The 21,621-nt window shown below is 36.9% G+C and overlaps 2 protein-coding genes across 3 annotated transcripts; one reads left to right on the top strand and one right to left on the bottom strand.

The window, feature by feature from the left end:
* The first annotated feature begins 502 nt into the window (after positions 1–502).
* Positions 503–5,465, top strand: LOC107083754 (T-cell acute lymphocytic leukemia protein 1-like). 2 transcript variants are annotated; one of them, XM_015373207.1, is made up of 4 exons: positions 503–648; positions 1,806–2,402; positions 2,641–2,729; positions 4,426–5,465. In XM_015373207.1, the coding sequence occupies exons 1-4, from the start codon at positions 590–592 to the stop codon at positions 4,953–4,955; spliced, it is 1,275 nt and encodes a 424-aa protein (XP_015228693.1). In that variant the 5' UTR covers positions 503–589; the 3' UTR covers positions 4,956–5,465. The 2 variants fall into 2 exon arrangements, with proteins under 2 accessions (XP_015228693.1, XP_015228692.1); XM_015373206.1 differs by having other exon boundaries at positions 2,641–2,759.
* Positions 5,466–11,458: 5,993 nt separating this feature from the next.
* On the bottom strand, positions 11,459–16,845 carry LOC107083759 (inner ear-specific collagen-like). Its single transcript, XM_015373215.1, has 5 exons — positions 16,718–16,845; positions 14,784–15,244; positions 14,621–14,710; positions 14,427–14,498; positions 11,459–12,487 (listed from the first exon to the last, which is right to left on the bottom strand). Exons 2-5 carry the CDS (start codon positions 15,241–15,243, stop codon positions 11,619–11,621), a joined length of 1,491 nt encoding a protein of 496 aa, XP_015228701.1. The 5' UTR covers position 15,244; positions 16,718–16,845; the 3' UTR covers positions 11,459–11,618.
* Positions 16,846–21,621: the final 4,776 nt, after the last annotated feature.

Genomic DNA, 21,621 nt, shown 5'->3' with positions numbered 1-21,621 from the left:
AAAAGGGGTAATGCTCATCCATCCTAGGCTATGCACAATGTGAATAAGGATTCAACTCTTCTTATGATCTAATAAAACATGAAACATCTTTTATCTATAAGCTCTAAACATGAGCTTAAAGAGGAGAACCTATTGCTGAGAATTCAAAGTTGTCTAAGGCTTAACCTGAGCTTTTTTGTTTCTCTCATTAAAAAAAAATTAAATAATAAAGCACCTCAATAGCGCAGCCAGCACAGTCTGCCATACCTCACGTTGTTACAGGCCGTTGCGCTTTGCCTGTTTTTTTTTTTTTTTTTTTTAATGCCATGCCCTCCACAAGACTATATAGCCCCAACGACAGCCAAATAATAATGAATCATTTCATAAATAATGGGTTTAGGGGCTTATCGGGAATGAAGAGGCCGCTGCCGTGCGCTTATCTCACTCGGCCACATTGCGGCCTGTGTTCCGCTCCCCATACAGAGAGGGAGCTCACTGGATGCGGCGGGGAATAACTCTCTCTCTCTCTCTCACACACACACACACGCACACACACACACGCATACTGCTCCACAACTGGTAGGAAAAAAAAGAAAAACCTCAGACATGGATGACCCGCTCACAAAATGGCTCCACTTACACAGTAACATCAACAACACGGCTGAAACGGTAAGGAATCCCTCTCCATGTTTAACCCGCCGCTTGCGTCGCTCCTGTTGTCGCGGTAGCCATGGCATCGGGTGTATTTTATTGCTCTAATGGTCTAAATGTTTCTTCTGTATTTTCTAATATTGTCCGACCGGGTCGAGGCTGTATAGAGAGAAACGGATGCGAGGCCTGCAGAAGAAATCCCCGAAATAAGAAAAAAACGCGACTATTGTCCTCTGTTCGGTGTTTGTTTTTTTAACATTTGCAGCGTTTTATTCCGTTTTATTATACCTAGGACACCTAAAGCTGATATAAAGTGGGTGAAAAATTGAGTATTAAACTCCAAATATCCGTTGTAGCAATAATAGTATTATGGCCGTCCCAGAGAAAATACATCTACAAATAATTTCTTATTCCTGTTTAGAAAAAACAATACAAACAAACCAACAATCCGATCCAACCGATGGACTATATTAGAAGAAAATCTGAGAAAATATACCTTATTTTTATGTATAAATAGAGACCGTGTCTATGACGAAAAAAAACAGTTATCCTATACAAATAAAGAGCTGCATCTAATTTTTGGTTTATAAAACGCGAATTATAATAAAACGTGATTTACACACAAAGAAAAAAAATACATTCTCTATAGTGGACAACATTACTGTGAAGCAAACATTAAATTAGGAATAATTAAGGATAACTTGGTAGCCTGTCGTGGAAAAAAAAATACCTGAACAACCTTCATCTTATTGGGAATATATTTAGCTCTGAAAAATAGTTGTATATTCTAATAAAAAGTAGGCGGTACGAATTTTTAAGATGAAGGTAGAATTATAATCCTGGAGGCATTTTTATTTCCATCGTTTTGGTAATTCGAATAGCTGAGAATTAGATATTAAATAAATAAAAATACATCTAAAAAAAGCGAGCTTAACTGGTTAAACAAAAAGATAAAACAATACCAGTGCAACGATATTTTGGACGGGTTTTTTGTTTGTTTTGCATTGATCTGCCTATAGTTTTAATTTTGCATTAGATATTAATATCTGTTTGATTGTGAAAGCGCTGTTAGATTAATATTAATCAATAACTTGTATTTCTAAGGACGGAAAAAAATAAATTGGTGAGAAATTGTGATATGTTTAGACGATTAATTAAGGAAATGTTTTCTTTAGGATTTTGTGGGAGTTTAAAAAGGGTCACGGTGTAAAAATGATGGAAAAACGGGAGCAGGAGCTTTGTCCTGGAAGTCCCGACGCAGGATCCGGTCCTGGAAAGCGAGAAGACTCGGCCATCATCTCTAGACACAACGGATACAAGGAGGAAGAGGAGCCGGTGAGAGAAAGGGGGGAGGAGGGAGATGAGGAGGAGGAAGAGGAGGAGGAGGAGCAGGCGGACGAGAAGGAGAGGGGAGGGAGCTTCAAAGGGGCTGAGGAGACGGATGACGTTCCGCTGCAGAACTCGAGCAACGGGTCCAGCATCAGCATCATCATCAACGGCGTTGCCAGGGAAACTGCCTCTCTCAACGCCCTTGACCTGAAAAGGGAAGTACCGGTGATCGAGCTCTCCAGGAGGGACGCTATAAAAGCGCTGGAGCAGAGGACGGAGAGCCATTTCGTGCCGATCACCGAACTCCGCAGACCTCCACCGCTGCCATTGCCGCCGCCGCATCGAGACAACGCTCGAATGGTCCAGCTGAGCCCAAACGCGTTCCCTGTCCCGGCCCGGGCGATGCTCTACAACCTGGCGCAGCCTCTTGCCGCCATCAACAGGTACTAATGAAACCAGAAAAAAATTCCTATTTTACCTCCACGTAATATCTCTGAATTATGGATGTAAAGTTGTTCAGAAAGATGTTAAATGAGAAAAAAGCTGTGCATCAATTTATATCTTTGTTCATCAATGTATTAAAAGTTGTAAGTGATGCAACGATGTTTATCTCTTATATCTCATTGATCTGTATATATTTTTTCCCCTCTTTTCCTTTTTTATCTTTTTTATTTTTTGTAGTCTTGGAGGAGAGTCAGAGCAGTACAGCATGTACCCCAGCAACAGGGTAAAGCGCCGCCCGGCGCCTTATGAGGTTGAACTCGACGAGGGTAGGCGCATTTTAGATCTTTATAAGTATGGTAAGATGCACTTCTGCTGTGTGCTCCTTCTGCCAGTACAGTCCCTCCCCCTATAAGTGTCTCTCCCTCATCTCCATTGTCATTCCTCCACTGACATGGACGTATAGGCCTACTGTTCCCAGTCTGCAGAAGATGCACTGCAAAGGGGAAAAAATGAGTTGAATAAGAATAGCAATTCTTCCTCACAGAGCACATTTCTACCTGGAATATCAATAAAATTACCCATTATAAGGTACACTTGGAGTACATTTGAAACATTATTTCCAGTGGTGCCCACGCACTGTCATAAAAGGGAGGAGAATTGGGGTGCTGCTGCCTCCATGCCAAGGTTTTACTGCAGAGTGGGCTGAAGGATTAAGATAACCTGGGTGTGTTCCAAGAGCAACAATAACCAAAAAGCCACTTCTATTGGGGGTGGAATAATAAGACTACCTGCAAAGCTTTTTAGTGTGTATTAAAATATATATATAGAGAGAGGGATTGAAGAAAGGGATTAACACATCCTCCCAAAGTACATTCCATGAGGTATGGCAGGAAAAAAGAAATCTGTGTCTCTTTGTATTTTTTAAACATCTATGTTTACTTTTGAGAGCTTGGCACTCAATAGTTGAAGTTTGACTTTTTTTATTTTACCTTTAGAGAAGCATTCAGGTTGATCTAGCTTAACACAAACTTAATCGTTTAAATGATGAGGTTAGAACTCCCATAAACACAGTTATTTCCTACACCTACACTAAGCAGACGATTCTTTTATCCTGAAATCCTTAGTTGCACATGTGGTGGATTTCTATCTGCAATTTCTGATAACTGAAGCTGATTAAAAAAAAATTGTTTTACCCACATGAAGATTATTATTGTGTCTTATACAAACAACGTAAACACACACTCCCAGCCATTCACATATGAAGCTTGAAGTTTGGCTACAATAATAGGTTTTGTATTTAAAAAAAATCTCTGCATTTAGGACAGTTTAATAAATATTATTTTAAAAAGGGAGTTTCAGATAATTTTTTCTACCCATTTACAAAAAGCATTTCGGTGTGTCAAAATTATTCATAGATTTTGAAATAATCCAAATATATTTAACCCTTGAGAGTTGTGCAGGCAAATTAAATTAGTTCTTATATTTAAACTCTGACCATGCTGAACAGTGACTATTTATATGCAAAGTTAACACACTCTCACTAATTCACTTAATGTTGAAATGTAAACAAAATTAAGAATTAATTTTATTTTTTAGAACTCACAATAGCCAGGATAAGTTTGCGATTTTTATGAAAAAATGTTTTTTTTTTTATTTCACCACATTAGTGTATCTTAATAAATAAATACTCATTAAATTTAGAGTACAAAATGAGTTTAAATGCCATTTACCCTTAATTTTTGTTGAGCTAAATGAGGGATTTCTTATATAATTAAAAAATCTTTGGATGTATTGAGGACAGATTTACAAATTTTGGGTTGTCTTGGTTTGTTTTTTCTCATAAGTGTTGTGCACATTTTTTGCTGCTTTAATTCTCTACTCTTTTGAAGATGTGCCATTTTAAAATAAAGACAAAAATTTAGTAACAATCTCATATTGTGTTTTATTTTAGTTTTACTGCCATGTTAACCTACACCATTCATTTCTGTCTTCTTTTGTCTTTCCATGTCCTTTCCATGTCAGCTGGCCAGCCAAAGATTGTGCGTCGCATCTTCACAAACAGCCGTGAGCGTTGGCGGCAACAGAATGTAAACGGTGCATTTGCAGAGCTCCGCAAACTCATCCCCACTCACCCTCCGGACAAGAAACTGAGCAAAAATGAGATTCTGAGACTTGCTATGAAGTACATCAGCTTCCTCTCTAACCTTTTGGAAGACCAGGACGGGGGAAGAAATGTCGGCAGCACAACTGAAGGGGACACAGGCCTGCTGGTTGGTGTTCCGACCCATGAGGGAGGCCCTCAGGGTGCTCCACACCAAGAAACAGCGGTGGACCTAGTAAGGGATGATCTTCTGGAGACGATGTCACCAGGTTCCAGCTGTGGTAGCCTACCTGATGGCGATGCTGAGGGGAGTCCCGAGAGCTTCATGGAGGACCAGGACTCACCTCCAGCAACAAGGACTCTAACAGCCTCCCGCGGACCCTCACTGCATCTGGCAACTAGGGATCTGAGGCGTAATGGACGGCCATTAGATGGTTCCAGCCGACGATGATGCTTACACTAGGAGATCATATTTATGACGTCAAAGACTAAATAAAAGAAACTACAGACCATGTGAAAAGTAGATTTCCTTAAAACCCTTTATCTTGAAGTAATCGGTTAAGGAAGAATTGTCTTAAACATAGAAAGTGAAACATGCACCTGAGACAATACAGTTAAATATCGTAGTTTAATTTGATCCACTTGTAAATTCTGCATGTTTCATGCTCTTAGCCGACTCTAAGACTATACATTTCTACATGTTGGAAGTTCCAAAGACACTGTGTGAAATGAAAGCATAGAAAAAAATTAATGAGGCAAAGAAATATCTTAAATCAAGCACCCATCATTTAGGAGATGTTCAGTAAGGAGTTAATTGTGTGCTAAGCCTGCAATCACCATTGATTACAAAACAATGCATTTGGTATAGAACCACTTCGTTAAAAAAATTCTGCAGGAAACCTGACCTAAAATGCCAAGACATAAACTTCAAAGTGAAAGTAGAACCACTTTCATTGGAAAGCAAAATAATGATAAAACACATTTACTAGAAGCTGTTACAGTCCAGTTCGTCTGATCTAGTTTACGTATGTATTGTAAATTGTATATATTTCCACTGCGCATCATAATGAGAATGACTTCCTTGCGACGAGGTTTCCGATGTAACATAGCGGGTTTGTTAATAGGTTTGTCATCGAAAATGTCTTTTAAGTGACAAGATTTAAGAAAACAGGGGAAAACAGGAAATGTAAACATCAATGTAAAACTATTACAGGAGGATGAAAGTGCATCAAATGTGGTACCACTTCAGTCACATTAGACTGTATGATTAGAAAATCATACAAAATATTTTAACAGACTGTCAACCAATTACACTTTGTGTAAAATAACAACAAAAACCCATGTATTTGAAATTGTTGTGGAGGTACAATATAGACAGTGCTCTTAAAGTGTACAAAACGTGGGTCAGATGAAATCTTGAGGTGACTCATGAAGTCGTTTTGATATGAATGTTTTCATGTTTTTTTTAAACTATAATGCAAATGTAGTTTAGCAAGGTACACAAATAAGTCCCTTTGTTTCAGTATTACATGTGTACATGTACACTCCCACCACACCTACTACCCCCTTCACCCCACCCCCATCCTATTCTCCACTACCTTGCAGTATTAATATAACAAGAACACCAGCAGTTTTCTGGAAGTTAAGTATTGCTCACTGCTGTTGGTTATTCTGCTTTTGTAGCAGAACCTGGTAGCTTATCTTGGTACCTTTGGTATTTTATGAATAACAATAAAGGAACATTGTACGTTTGGTAATGACATATTTGTTGTATGATAGCTGTACCTATAAATATATACAATGTTAAAGGGATGGATTTTATACAAAAACAGAATAAAATATGCAGCGGAAGAATGAATTTTTCTGTGGTTTATATCCATTGTAATTTAATTCTGTTTCAATTTTATTCCATTTCATTAGATATCAGTTCGGTTTGCTTCATTTCGATTTTCTTCAATTCAGTTTTGATTAGGTCAACTAGGTTCAATTCAGTTTATTTCAGTTCAACGTAATCCAACTGAGTTCAATTGAATTTAGTTAATTGTGATCAAACTAACTGGAGTATAGTTGGATTAAATTCAGTTAAAATTATTTCCATTCAAAGCAGTTCAATTCAGGCCAGGTAAATTTGATCAAAATCAATTTAGTTTAGTTCAGTATAGCTCAACACAATTAATTTCAGTTAAGTTCAACAAGTCAAATTTTTTAAAAATTTAATGTTATAAGAAAATTCGATTTCATTTAATTAGTTTCCATTTAGTTTGGTTAAATTCTATTCACATTTTTAGATACACTTCAGACAAATTCTATTATATTCATTTAGGTTGTTTTTAGTTTTTATAACTTATTTCTCTTAAACACCATTCAGAGTCAATTAATTTCCGTCTTAATTAACAGTTCAGTTAATTGTAACATCATCTTAATGTAGTTAGGTTTGATAAAACTCACTAGAGTTCTAATTATTTGAAGTGTGATTATATGAGTTATGATCACTCTATAGTTTGAGAAATGATGTGTATTCATCATCTGTTAGGTTTTTTAATAATACAGCTGTAAAAGATAAATTCTTTTTTGTAATGTTATGCCAAGCATCTTTTTCCCGCCTTATCTGGACATAGTTTTAAGTTAAAAACCACCACCTCCTTTGAGAAACTCCCTCAGTGGGCGCTGCAACCCTCACTTCCACCTCCAACAAGTGACAACTTCCTGTGGAGGTTACCATGGCTTGCTGACCTGCAGGATATCCTGCCATTGTGAAAGTGGTTTTTACAGCCTCTACTGCACTCGTTTGACCATTGTTGTGTCTGCATTTTTGTTAAAACAGGCTTTAACATCAAGAATTCACTAGCCGTAAATAAGTCTCTAGAGCCATGGAAAATTCTCCGTGGCTTCGCTAAGTTGTCTTTTATTAAGAACCCCCCCCCCACCCCAAAATAAAAATAAATATATGTCTCTTCATGTTAAGTTTATTTTAACTTTGTTCGACGGGCCGTCTTACCAACTACTACCTCAATGCTGCGCACTCAGACAATTCCAAAGGCTATAATTGCTTCCAGAGAGCATCAGAGACATCCAGGTGTTTGGAGACCTCTCCTGTGCTTCACTCTGGCTTAGCCGCAACTCCACTGAGGGGCACTCTAGGTTAATGCCTGCCAAACGTTTACCTGCTTCAGTTTTCCTGACTCTCAGAAAAGACGCAGCCTCACAAAAGGGAAGGATAGAGGGAGTATATGAGGGATTGAAAGCCAGGGAGGGAAAGGATGTGTGAGAGTGCATGTTTATGTGTTTTTATGTGTATGTGAGCGCTGGATGGTGTGTATGTGTCTGATTTCCATGGATCTGTTGGTGTGAGCCATGTATATGAGTGTGTATGTGTGTACGTTTATCAGCTCTGTGCAGATGGGTGGCAGAGTGGCTCTTGCAGCCAAATGATTCAGTATGCTAATGAGTTGTTATCTGTGGTGCTGCAGGAACAATATACTGTCTTTCTCACAGTGGGAATCCAGCCTGCTGGGAACAGATTACACTGCACACACCGCCAAGGTAGTTATTTATATTTTCACATCGAGTAGTTGAAAATACATAAATGTACAAACGCACTTAGACACTTGCACACATTTCTGCCACTGGGCGTGTGTGTGTGTTTGCTTAAGCAAACAAGCAAAATAACATTTCGACAAACAGACACAAATATAGCACAATCACCATAAGCAGCAGCAAACATAGGATGGAAATTTGACAAACACCTTGGGTCCTTTAGCAGAGGATGGAGACGTCATGAGCGTTTCTCTTTAACAGGTATCATTGTTATTTCTGTCTTATTTACATTAATGTGTACAAATGCTGTTCTACTAATTATAAGGAACTCTTAATTAAAACAGAATGCTCCTCATTAGATATGTGACATTAAAGAAAGATATTCTTTGTCAATTCTGTTTTGGGTAAGTGAGACAAATGTTTTTGAAGGAATTAACTAATTTTGCTCCCATTTTATAAAAAACTCGTAAAATGTCTTTAACTGGACTAAAAAATAGACATATTTCTATTTACTAATCTTTATTCCAATCCATCCACAGATCATGAACATTGATGCCTTTTGTGACTTTATTAAACACAAAATATCATTAAAATGTTGTACATATAATATAATATAATATATTTTCCAGAATTGAGCTGCTCTAGGTGGTTGAACGTAGAAGCAGCTCTGCTAACTTGCCTCTGATATTCTTTTTTAAGAGAACTTTAATGCACCAACAACACCTTATTATTTTAGTACTAACTCCAATATTTAATTTCCCTTTGGGATTAATAAAGTATTATTTATTTGAATTGAATTGAATAAAATTATTTTAAATATTGCATCCTTTTACTTTTTCATCTTCATGTCATTTTGTAGTACGTATGTGTTCATGTGCACCGTCTTCTTTGGCATTATACCACTAATAATTAGACTCCATCTCAAAAATAGAGATAATCTGAAGAAAATAAAACTTGTAGATGTGGCTCTACTGTTTTAGATGTATTGGATTGGCAAACTGTTTGTAATATATAATTTATAATTCAAATTTAATAATACATTTTGCATCTAATCAAAAAGTGTCATATTACTTCAGAACAATACTTTGCAAATTATGTTAGACTTTCAAAATATCCAAGAAATTAAAAGATTCATTTTCTTCTTTTTTTTTTTTTGTATGTACATTTAATTTATTTTTGAGGCTCTCACGTCCGGTTAGTTAAAGACGTCTATACTTGTGTTTTGTTTTTCATTCATCAATCAGTGGAATTTGGTAGTGCTTCATTTGCAAAGATAAAGATAAAAATGAAAACTCCACACTCCTGAATTAAAATGATAGCAGAATGTTTAATTCGCTACCCTAACCTGCAGGCATCTTTTCCTTCATTTTTATCACTTTACATACATACAATAATTTACAGAATTTAACTGGCAAATGTTTGTAATTTAAATACATGTAACTATGAGTTAAGGTGCAGTAAAGTGCTTTAATATTATGCTTTATTTTTGAAAAAATATATCAAGCTCCTATACACACAAACACACCCCAACTTGTCTCACTTACTGTGTGGGGCCTTTCCACTGACTTCCATAGATTAATTAAAGGTATAATGAAGATTGTTCTTTTTCCGGGTGGATCATCTAAATAAGGGGTCCACCTAATTGTCAATCATTCTAATGATGCATTTATGTAAGGCTGTCCTACGTCCTCATCACCAATTAGCTGTCTTTTTCTGCGCATGTGCACTTTTATTTGCTGAGACATGGTTTCAGCCATTCATTGATGCTCACCTTTCTCACCGCGGTTCTTTGAAAATGGCCACGCATCGTAAAAGAAAAAGCGTCTACGAAGTGTATGAGAAGAAAAGAAAGGCCTCTGAAGAGAGAAACAAGACCAGAGTGTTTCTGGGAGATTCTTTCAAACGATGGCGTACAAGGAAGCAGAGGTCAGGCTTCCCACTGATGCCACGGTTGCAAAGTTTCTAATCGACAGGTAAAGTTTGCCATGCTGTTTGGAGAAATCCATTTCACATCACTTTTAGCAAGTTATCTACCTCTATATTTTAACTCTTTAAGGGAAGATTATTTTATTTAATTTGTAATTTGTATCATTAGTAGTTATATGGTGGCCACAGATCCTTATTTACCCAAATATGTCCACATTTCCACTGCAGCACGCACACACATTCAAGCATTTCGTGATTTTTTTTTAAATATAGCAGTATTTTTTTTTTTATATATAAATATGCATACGCCATACTTATATATAACCTTTTCATAAATAAATATGGGTGAGGTTAGATCCATCCGAGCGACCGTCTTATCATTTCGTACCCGTACATCCTTGAGGAGAAATGGGCACTGTGCATGCTCTCGCACGTGTTTAATAGGCATTCCCTCTCTGATGTGCATCTTTTAAAAGACCAAAGTGGTCTTTTAAAAGATTTAGGAAAATCCTCCACTATACCTTTAATTCCATTAATTTCTACAGCCTAACCGTGTCCCTCACTCCAAACCTATTACAGGTTCAGACGTGACCCTAACCCCTACCTAAAATCTATTTAAACCTTATTCCTAATTGTGACCCTGACCAAAAACAGCATTTCCCCTCGTGGGGTCTAGGCATCTGACCTGCCACAAAGAGCAGTCGGTCCCCCTAATGTGCTGTTTTTCCAGAAAATGGACCCTACAGTGTATTAAAAACAAGTATTCCACACACACAAACACACACGCACACGCACACGCACACACACACACACACACACACACACATAACCTTTAATGTTTAAAACCATTCATTAGGATTTACAGCATTTAACGCAGTGTCCACAGAATTCACTGATTTTACAGAATTACCATGTAATTTACTTTTTCAACATCCCTGTAAATCCTTATGAATGTTTTTTAGACCATACAAGTTATTAGAAGACCCAGCAAGCAGTTTATTGATGGTAACACTAATGTATTTTAGTTAGTTAAGCAAATGTGGATTAAACTAGTTTGAGTCAGTCAGAGGAGATCTTCCACAGTCCAGAAAAATTCAAACAAAACCTTTATTATGTGAATTCTGTAGAGTTCTGTAAGCGGTTTTATCTTTAAGATTGGATTTTTGACCTTCTTCTATCTGCACGTGATCCTTCCTTATTTTCATACATATAATCTTTTTATTAGCTAGACTGCAGGCTGATATCAAAGATAAACATATTGTGTTTCTAGTCTCTGCAACACGTTTCAATTCCTTAACACAAATGCAAAGCTACATTATGGCACCAGTAGATTTTGTGCAAACATTAAGCATATTATGCCCTCTAGTGGTAACATAGTTGATGTTGCATATTAATGGTCTCAAGAACTTAAATTGTGTTTCTAAAAATTAAATTTTCTTCATGAGATAAATACTGGCTTTAAAATAAAGGAAATACATACATTAATTTTTTTTCAAGCAGTGTAATTTTAATGCACAATGATCAATATAATGACGATTCTTCTTCTCTCAATGCCCTAGTACAGTGAATCATGCAAGCTAAGAGCTCAGCTTCTAAAAAATACAGCACTTGGAAAAGAAGCTAGCAACAAAAAAAGCAATAGAAGATGTATTCAATCATTTTTCATTGAGTTTGGTTTTACATTTAAGTCTGGATAAATCAGGAAGCCAGAGAAGGTGCTGTCATCCTCACTGCTGGAGTAAACCCCGTTCCAGTCTCTCAGAGTCTCCAGCCACACCTGGTCGCCCTCGCTGAGCTGAATCAGCACAAGGTTGGAAGCCTGATCAATGTCCTGGCCGTAAAGAGAATCTCGTGACCTCACCTTCCGCATCCCATTAACCACCAAGGCCACCCGCAGGGGCCGGTTACGCACCGTGATGTGATAAGTGAGCAGGTAGACTCCTGAGTGAGTGACGTTGAACTTGTGCAGTGCTGGGTCCCAGTTCCCATCCCCATTATAAAAGATCTTATCAAACTTCACAGGCAGTCCAGGAGGCGGAAATGACCTGCTTGGGAACAAACCCACACTAAAAGCAGAGCGAATTGGCTCTAATCTCTCACCTGGGTTGCCTTTTGGGCCCCGAGGGCCACGTACACCTTTAGCGCCCCTCTCTCCCCTAATTCCTGCCATTCCCCTTGCACCTGGAGGCCCTCTAGCACCACTGTCTCCCTTCTCTCCTGGTACCCCCCTTTCCCCTTTTACACCGTCAGTCCCATTTGCTCCAGGAGGGCCCATCTCACCTCTTGGACCAGGGGGCCCAGGATCACCAACATCACCTTTCTCCCCCCTCTCACCAAGTAAACACTCTCCCAGACGTCCCTGTTCACCTTTCTGACCCTTTGTCCCAGCTGGTCCTGGGGGACCCATGGGGCCAACAGTGCCTTTAGTTCCATTGTAGCCAGGCTCTCCTTTCTCTCCTGGGTCTCCTTTCAGCCCATGGATCCCATTTTCCCCCTTTTCTCCTTTGGGGCCAAAATCACCTAAAGCAAGGGGAGAGTTTATTCAAAAATAGGAGAGAAATGATCAAATGATATGTACCATAGGACACACTTAAACTGTCTACATGCATGTTTGTCCAGTGAGATTGTTAACTCTGTAGGGAAAGAAGATGTAAATAGTAATCATTATTGAATATATTTTAGCAGTGCTATTACCGGAAATTCCCACCAAACATACAAATAGAAAAAAAAAACAAAAAAACATTCAGTTTATAAATGATGCACAATAAACTGCAATAAAATAGGCAAAACACATGGAAGAAGAGAAGAAAGACAAGAACACTTTATCTACAGAGTACTGTGGAGTTATCCACAGAACTTTACAAGAGATCAAAGGAAAGACAATGAAATAAAAAAAAAATGTTATTTTTTCATTCTCAGAAATGTTCTGTGAAGAAGTCACCATTTAAATTTTGCTCAAAAAGAGAGCTCAATAAGTCAAATTATTATAATAACATAAAACAACACCTCGCTTTAATTTCATGCATTAGCAACTGGGCTGAAAGTTTATTAATGAGCTCATCTGATTGAAAGGTGTGTAATGTTTTTGCTTCTTGAAAGGAATTAGCAGTTTCTGTAAATCTTTGTTCCAGAGCCGAGGGGAGTAGAAAATAAATGCTACCTTGCCTTTTTCAGTTCTGGTCCTTCAGGCAATACTAAACTTGTCTATGATGATCAGATGGATTTACATAGTTCATAATTATCAAGCAAAGTATTATCATTCAGTCAAAGACCATTCAGCAATTTGTAGATTATCTATCTCCTTGAAAACAGGAAGGCTGTGCTCTGACTTTAGAAAGGGTGCAGTATGATCCAACCTCCTGGTGTTGGTGTGGACTCTGGCAGCTGCACTCCAATTATCATGGTCATTAAAGGCATCATCTAACTTAGGGGAAAAATGCAGCCAATTTCCTGCACAATAGTTTTGATTGAAAACTCTTGAAGAGTTTTTGGGGGAAACTAATACAGACAAGCAAAGAACCAGCTGAAATGTGTCAGTATTAAGAAAATACTCTTTACACATTTCAGTGCAAAACAACCTGATTTAACTGATGGGCTGTCAATACATTTTCCATTACCAAAGAATTGCAGAAGAAACATGTCATAATGAGATGGTGAAAAAAACTTGCTTAACACCTTTGCAACCTAATTATGCAAGTGCTAATCCTGAAGTGGGAAGAAGGTTACTTTATCATAAACCAGCTATGACTGGGCTCCTCCTAAGATTATTTGACTGAGGAATCAAAACTAAAAGCTGGACTTTTCTTACAAAGTTTCAGAAACAGCTGAAAGGTCCAGTTTTCCTTAGGAGTAAGAAGCAACGCACTTAATCACCATGGCCTTTAATCTCACAATAACATACAGAGCGATTGATCAAGGTTATCTAATACTGGTAGAATATAAACAAGTTAGAAGGGAATTTTAGTGAAATATTTTCAATAAGAACTTGAAGATGGAAAAAGTTGGATTTTTTTGTTTATTATTATTTAGGACTTGATCCAAAAAACAGAGCAAGGGGAACTCAACTTATTTAAAGGGATAGAAATAGTCCATTGAGCAGATGAATATATTTTTAAAAATCTTAAAATTAAAAATAAAAAAAAATGAAGGGAAATAACTGAAACCCATGCAGCATAAGATCCCCACAACCAAGATGTAAAGAAAGGGTCAGATTTGCACCAGAGCAGTGTCATGTAAGGTTCTTGTTAAATTTAAGGTTCTGGTTAAATTCAGTATGTAGACATGTTTGATACTTACTGCCTATTTTATTCTTCTTTCTAAACATTAAATATGGGCCAGTTTGTGTTCATTTTGTTGCATGTTTGGGTTTTCGTGAGTTTTTACTGACATTTTCTATTTCCAAATGAAAAGAATTAGCATGTCCTTATTTTGATAAGTGATCTTAAAAGAATTCACACACCTTTCTCTCCAGGTTTTCCTGGGATACCATGAGAGCCTGGTTGACCCATCGGCCCATGATCACCCTTTTCACCTGTGGAGGGTTTCGTGGAAAGAAATGCAGAAATATATTTTATACACAAACCAGGATTTTGTGACAAGCAAACTTCTTGTCTAAAAACTATAAGAGTCTATTTCTGTTCATTATTGCCCTACCTTTGTTGCCATTTAATCCATTGAGCCCAGGTAATCCAGTTGGTCCTGGAGGCCCCTGGGGTCCTGTTTCTCCTTTTTCCCCTGGCAACCCTAACAAAAATGAAGAAGGGTGTTGTTTTTGCCCCCAGAAAGGGATTTTCTTAAAATGAATCACCAGCCTTACCTGGAGGACCACTTTCCCCCGACGGCCCTGGTGGCCCTCTCTCTCCAGTCGGCCCTTTGGGACCTTTTTCGGGTGGGCAGCACTCACAGACATTGAAGAAGCATTCATTATAGTCAAAAGAATAATTCCCATGGGTGTTTCCAGGGGGTGGCATTGCATCAGTGTGATACTCAGCCTGGAAGGTGTTACTGTTGAAGGTGCTGCTGTCCGTAGGGGACAGGGAGTATGCATCAGTCATAATCCCAGTTGCTCCTTCTGTGTGCAGGCTGTTGGAAGGAGAGGGGGCTTTTGTAGCAATCGGTCCAAACCTTCCTCCCCCACCTAAACCAATGGTCCCAGTTTGTGGAGGCTTGTTGATGTTCTGAGGTTTGGGCCAATGTGTGGTCCTGGCAGCAGAAGTCAGTGTAATAACGGAGGCCATAAAGACAGTGGTCACCAGGATGAGATCAGGGGATGGCATACTAAATGATTAGGTTACAGTTAGAAGGTGCATTACTAGGCATCTATAATTTAAGGATTTGCTAAATTTCAGAAAAGCAGTTTAATTTTAAAAAGTCTATCAAAAGGTTCATTTTTTAACACACGACTTATGGGAAGGGGTTATGTCTTCTCTGTCAGATAAATCAAAAACAGCATTTCATTTTGCATAGGAGGTAAATGGAAGTGATCTGAAAGATTTCCCAGTGAGCAGGTTCCAAGACTATAGGAACTGCATCCATGCCAATGTTGTTTTTCTTTGATGGAGGTGTGATAAGAGCGGAAATTATGTTACAATTTACCCAAATGCTCAAGACATTATTATCAATTATAAAGAGCAAAACTGCTAAGTGGAAGAAAAACAGATCCAGTTTTTTTTTTAACATTTCTTTTACATTTGTTGTTTTTAACTACATTATATTAAAGTAAACACTTTTTTTATTATTATTATTTGCTAGTTTGCACTGATCTTAGCTATGGAAAATAGGTTCACAATTTAAACATAACCACACCTTTTGACATTAACCATTGCTCTGACTGTATATTAAAGGTTTTTATCCTCTCAAAAAGGGAACTTTCTGGAAAGTATAGTTTTTATGCAAAACTACAAATACCTTAGGTGTCTTTCAGAATCTGCAGAGCTAAATGGAATGTTTGAAAACTCTGTGCTAAGCTCCCAAGGGCTACACAATGCTGTCAAACTCAGAGGACACAGGCCATTGTGAACACACATATAACAAACCATGATGCCTTTTTAGTCTCACTTCTCTTTATTGAGTGCGACAACACTTTCAAAAAAGCTTTTCTCTCAACCAAGTCTGCTGCTACCTCTAGAAAAAACAACTGAAACTGTAATAAAAAAGAGGAAGTTGTTGTATTGAGAAAAGAAACTGAGAAATTTTGTGTGGTGAAGATTTATAGAAGTCATGGTTTGAAATAACAATGTTGGATGCGGACTTTCAAAACAGAACTCTGTAATGATGGCCTGTTTTAACAAAAAGTAGATTAAAGTTATATGCTAGTTGTCAAGGAAAAATACAGCAGCCAGTATCTGTGATTGTACTGTTTGTGAGGTAACCATTGATTTAGATAAATTGAGCTGCGCCTGAAATACCATTTATACATTCCAATTTAACGAGAAAAATACAATGAAGGAAATATTTTCTTCAGTTATCAAATAGTTTAGAATTGGAAAGAACGGGAAACTTGATGCATAATATGACAAAGCTGTCTAGCCTACATATTTAATACACAGGTTTCCATCATCAGAATTTCTATTTCTTACATTGTTTTTTATTTATAATCCTCTTTCCACTAATACTCTTAATATCCCCCAAATTTTAACATCTGCCTTAAATAAAGATTGTTTTCATCGATTGATTTAAGGTTAACTTTAAAGTCTAATTTGATGATCTAGCAAAGATTTAAACAAAATCAAGAATCTATGCACATTTTACCTGGTGATGTAGACTATGATGATCCTCACTCCATTCCAAACAAGCAGCAACTGGTGGTGTTTACAGCCCCCCCTTTTTATTTCAAATGCAGCCCAACTTCAGCACCTTTAAGCCAAGGTAAGAACAAAACAGAGGGGGTTATCAGGAGGTTGGTGGGCTGGACTGAACATATTATGTGACTCTGTATTGGTAACAAAGCAAGCTGTGAACAAAGAAAGACTTTCTTCTTTGTAAATAGGATATACAGTGTCCCAAGAGCACATGAACTATTAATGAGTTATCTACCATCTACCTGTTTTCATGAAAACAGTCAAATATACATAGAAAAAGATATATGTGCAGCATGCATTTTATTTAGACATACAAGCTCAAACACAGGTTGAAGGGAAAACCATCTCATAACAAAGTAAGTGTAAATAGTAGCAATCACACCTTCTGGCACCACCTCAAAGCAGATCAATGGATCAGTGCACACCTTGTGGGAGGAGGATCAATGTCCAGCAACAGGTGGCAAGGTAACACTGAGCCAGCCATTTATTTCCTTGATCTATCATCGGGAAAAGATCCCCTCAGAAAACCCAAGAAGCAAAGTGAAAATGAAGCACCAATGAACTGATCTCTTTGTGTCAAAATGTATAACATTAAAGTTAAGTTTCCACGGACAAAGCCTTTTCAGGTTTTCTCTTTCCATCATTCAGCTTCCTGGCAAATCTAAGAGTTCAACTGTCAAGATTTAACTCATTATTTACAATCAAAGAGTTACTAAACAGAAGTCAAAGTTTGCTGCTGAATCTCTAGATTCCAATCTTGACTTTACTGGAATATTCTAACACAAGAAAGAAGTTTGATCGAATACATACTATTATGGGTTTTGTTTTTGGGGTTGTTTGTCCTGCTGGGAGGCAAACCTCTACTTCAACCTGAAGTATTGTTTTGCTTCTAACAGGTTTTCTTTCAGGACTATCCTGTTCCTATTTTCTTATAAACTCTAACTAGCTTCCTTTAACCCGTTGACATGCAGAATACCCACAACATGACGCTGCACGAACAAGACTTTAATTTTATTTTTCATTTAGGAATGGCTTTGGGCCACTCTTGCATAAAAGCAGGATTAGCTGAATTTGCCTTTTGGAGACAAATTCTGAAATCTGAGCTTTGACCCTCTGAAGGTCACCATTAAAATAAAGAAGGAAGGTTGTTCAGAGATATGAGAGTAGAAAGAATATTCAACTTTAAATGATAAAAAGCAGCTTTAGTCAGGATGTTCCTGGGTTTGCCCAAATACATAAGAAAAAATTTCACTTTAAAAAAGAAAAACACAATGCTGCTCCAAACTAAAGATGTTTTGATTATTTCTATGTAGCCCGAGTTAAAATTTCCTGATTATCTGTAGGACTTTTGGAGCGTGCAGCCAAATTCATGTTTGAGCTTGAAAAATGTGGTTCTGGGATTTCAGATTCCTCAAGCAGCCCTGCATTAACAAACATCATTCATCAGAATGTGGGCTCACATTATCAGACAATCGGCTTTGGCAGCATTTCCAAATGTTGTGGTACCAATGATAAGACGTTTAAATCCTCTATGTCATCGTGTCTTTCATTCCTACAGGCAGGAATTCTAGAAAGAGGTGAGGGTTCCAGCGTACTAATTTGGCTACACAGCTGCATATGAATGCATTTTATTTTCCCCTAAATAGGAGAAGAACTGTATACTCAACTACATTTTGAGCAATGAGCTAAAAGTCAGATTTGATAAGATTTACAATGTCACAATCCACCTAACATAAAGCATTAAAAAGGGGAGATTGCAAAGTAGCTGAATTTACATGCAGCTGATACTTTATGTTCTTCCAACAATGCTTATCAGGTAATAATTATTCACTTAAAGTACACATTATTTCTTATTTGTTTTAATCACACAGCTGAGGACAATACATTTTTAGACTGAGCAGCAAAGTTGCGTGGGTGTGTTATGGTTATTATATACTTTCGAAATGTTCTCTTCCAAATTAGAGGTTATTTTTCCACTGCTTAAATAATAATAATAATTGAACATAATTTATCTCACAATGGAGAAATTCACTTCTGCATCTTAACCCATTGCCTTGGGGAGCAGTGGGGTGCCACTGCACGGCACCTGGGGACCAACCGGGGCTTGAGGGTCTTGCTCAGGGACCCACGGTGCTGGCTGTGGGGATCGAACCAGGTACTTGCAACCTTCTCAGAGCAGAAGCACCCCACACAACAGACATCAGAGGAAACTGTCCACAACCTCAATAGTCTGATATCTTAAAGGCTGCTACATATTCCATGAGATATAATGCTAAGTAGCTTAGTCATAAACTAAAAAAATATTGCTACTGCATTGGCATTTACTTAATCATATTTAATTTATTATTAATTAAATAAATTAAATTCATTAATTAATTTAATGCAATTCTGATTAAGTTAATGCCAAAAACTGTTGCATTATTTTTTTCCAGTAAACATTATTTAATGCATTCAGAAGTGTGTAATAACTAGTTACATTTACTTGAGTAATATTTTAAAAAGAAAAGAATGAATAGTTTTGCAGCATTGTACTGTTTATTTTTACTTGAGTAAAAAAAATGATAAAGTATCACCACTCTTATTTTAAAAAATTCTGCCTGCTCCATCCATTGTGAGAAACTTAATTTAATGAAAACAGACCTTTTTTTTTTTTACGCAAAAATGCACCACTGAGAGACACGCTTCCTTCTTTTTAATGCTGCAGGCTTATGGATTAAAAGCCATTGTAAATTCTCAGTCATCCGGGTCATGGCAACAACAAAAACAAAGTTCATTGGAAGGCAACCAGACGTTTGCTCAGTTTTTTCCCTCTACTGAGCCTGCCTTGTCATTTGGAGGCTGAGGTTGGAAATTTTATACTGTAATTTAATCTATTGTTACATACCGTAAATATTAATTCTGTAATTTTTATAACTCAAAAAATTTATCCTGAACAGTGTTCATTCCACCTAAATTTTAATGTGCAATCACTGTATGTTATATATTAATTTTTATCTTATTCTTTGAAAGACCAGAATTTCTATATCACTTAATATTTTCTTTAATCGTACATAATTTTGTAAAATATTCAATCAGTGTTGTGATCATGAGTAGAAGGCAATCAGTAACTCTGTACTTGAGTAGCCTTTAACCAAATACATTTTACTCTGACTTTATTAAATGCTACTTTTTACTTTTATTGGATACAAACATGATGAAATAGTGCTACTTTTACCTAATTACAATTTTTGGGTACCCTACTGACTTCCGGTTGCAGGTAAGCAAATGTGTATACATTGGTCACTTTGGTACAAAGCTCATCCCTCAAATGTTAGATGAGGATGAGTCCAGGACTGCAGACAGGACAATCCATCCAACAAACTTCCTTTCCCAAAAGCTTATTATTGATGACAGAGAAAATGTAAGTAACATTTTTTCAAGGGTAAAGCCAAAGATGCATACACAACAAGCCAACTTTTAAATAATCATACATTTATTATATTTTGCACAAATTTTATTTTTGCAAGCATAAAACAAACTTGTATTGGTAATGATACCAAAATATGCTTTTGCCCTGACATTCTAAATCAGACATGCAGGCCTTATTTGTTCAAATTTGTCTATATTGATGATGTTTGAATGATTTGTCAGACTACTACTGCTAATGGTTGGGAATATACTGTAGAAAAGCTTTGTGTGGCATTCCTGCTGTGCAGTTGAGAGATTGTTCTTCTTCTTAAGCAGTAAATGACACAGGTACTTATCTTATTCCACTGCAATGACTTAAACAATAAAAAAATAAGTGATGTTTTAGTGGATATTTAATAGTGAATGGTGTAAATAACCCCAGGTGTTTATTATAACATTTCATTCTGTTAATAAAATGGACCATCTTCAACTAATTTATTGAGGTTCTAAAATATGGTAGAGTTTTTCTTCACTATAACAACAACAGTTCTATGCTGGCTTAGTTGCTTAAAGAAAATGTTGTAATAAGGGGCAGAGCTAGATAGGGGGCCTTAGTCAATTATTGGCCACCGCTGTGACCACTCCTACCATTTTTTCCCCTCAATACAGATGGTGGCAGCAGAAATACTCTCAAGTGGAATATTCTAAACATTAAAGTACATAATTCATGCTCTTTTCAGAACTAGATTTGGTGTTATATGGGGTAAAGAGAAAATTATGTGTCTGCAAGTCTAGGAATCTTCAGTGAAATCAAAGATAAATAACAATTTTAATAAAAACTTATCAAATAATCAATTTATGTAGATATTTGTGCTTGTAAATATTAATTTTATGCAGAATATTTATTGATACAAGTAGGCAAGTAATGAAAATGGAAAAGATTTACGCCCCAGATCTCAAAAATGAAAGGGTTTTATCAACTATACCTTTTATCTAGAAATTATGGATGTTTAAATATATGCGTCTATTTGTTAGCAAAGGCTGTAGGAAAGTATAGTTTGTCTTTATTTAGAAAATATGGATGTTGTGCTCGTTAATTTTCCTGTTGGAACAGAGGCGTAGCAAGAAATTTTTTATAAGGGTTGCAATAACCAATGTACACTGAGGGGTGGCCGAAAGCGGATAGGCACCAGAACCTCAGGGTCAGTCTACACTGTTCCAACAGGAAAATTAACGAGCAAAACATCCATATTTTCTAAATAGAGACTAAATATACTTTCTGAAAGCCTTTGCTAACAGATAGATGCATATATTTAAACATCCATGCTCCCTAGATAAAAGGTATAGTGGATTAAATTCTTTCAGATGTAAGTTCTGGGGCGAACATCTTTTCTATTGTCAGTACTTACCTACTATTATCAATAATCATTCTGCATAAAATTAATATGTACAAGTAATAATATCAAA

Source organism: Cyprinodon variegatus, unplaced genomic scaffold, assembly GCF_000732505.1.
Source record: "Cyprinodon variegatus isolate N-32 unplaced genomic scaffold, C_variegatus-1.0 Scaffold83, whole genome shotgun sequence".
NCBI classification, from domain to species: domain Eukaryota; kingdom Metazoa; phylum Chordata; class Actinopteri; order Cyprinodontiformes; family Cyprinodontidae; genus Cyprinodon; species Cyprinodon variegatus.
This window is presented reverse-complemented; position numbering and strand designations above follow the sequence as displayed.

Excerpts from the sequence above, each read along its gene's own strand:
- LOC107083754 (XM_015373206.1), top strand. The coding sequence starts at position 590 with ATGACCCGCTCACAAAATGGCTCCACTTACACAGTAACATCAACAACA. Across the intron at positions 649-1,805 it reads TCAACAACACGGCTGAAACG|GATTTTGTGGGAGTTTAAAA; the intron begins GTAAGGAATCCC and ends TGTTTTCTTTAG. Across the intron at positions 2,403-2,640 it reads CCTCTTGCCGCCATCAACAG|TCTTGGAGGAGAGTCAGAGC; the intron begins GTACTAATGAAA and ends TATTTTTTGTAG.
- LOC107083759 (XM_015373215.1), bottom strand. The coding sequence starts at position 15,243 with ATGCCATCCCCTGATCTCATCCTGGTGACCACTGTCTTTATGGCCTCC. Across the intron at positions 14,499-14,620 it reads TGGATTAAATGGCAACAAAG|GTGAAAAGGGTGATCATGGG; the intron begins GTAGGGCAATAA and ends AACCCTCCACAG. Across the intron at positions 12,488-14,426 it reads AGGAAAACCTGGAGAGAAAG|GTGATTTTGGCCCCAAAGGA; the intron begins GTGTGTGAATTC and ends CCCTTGCTTTAG.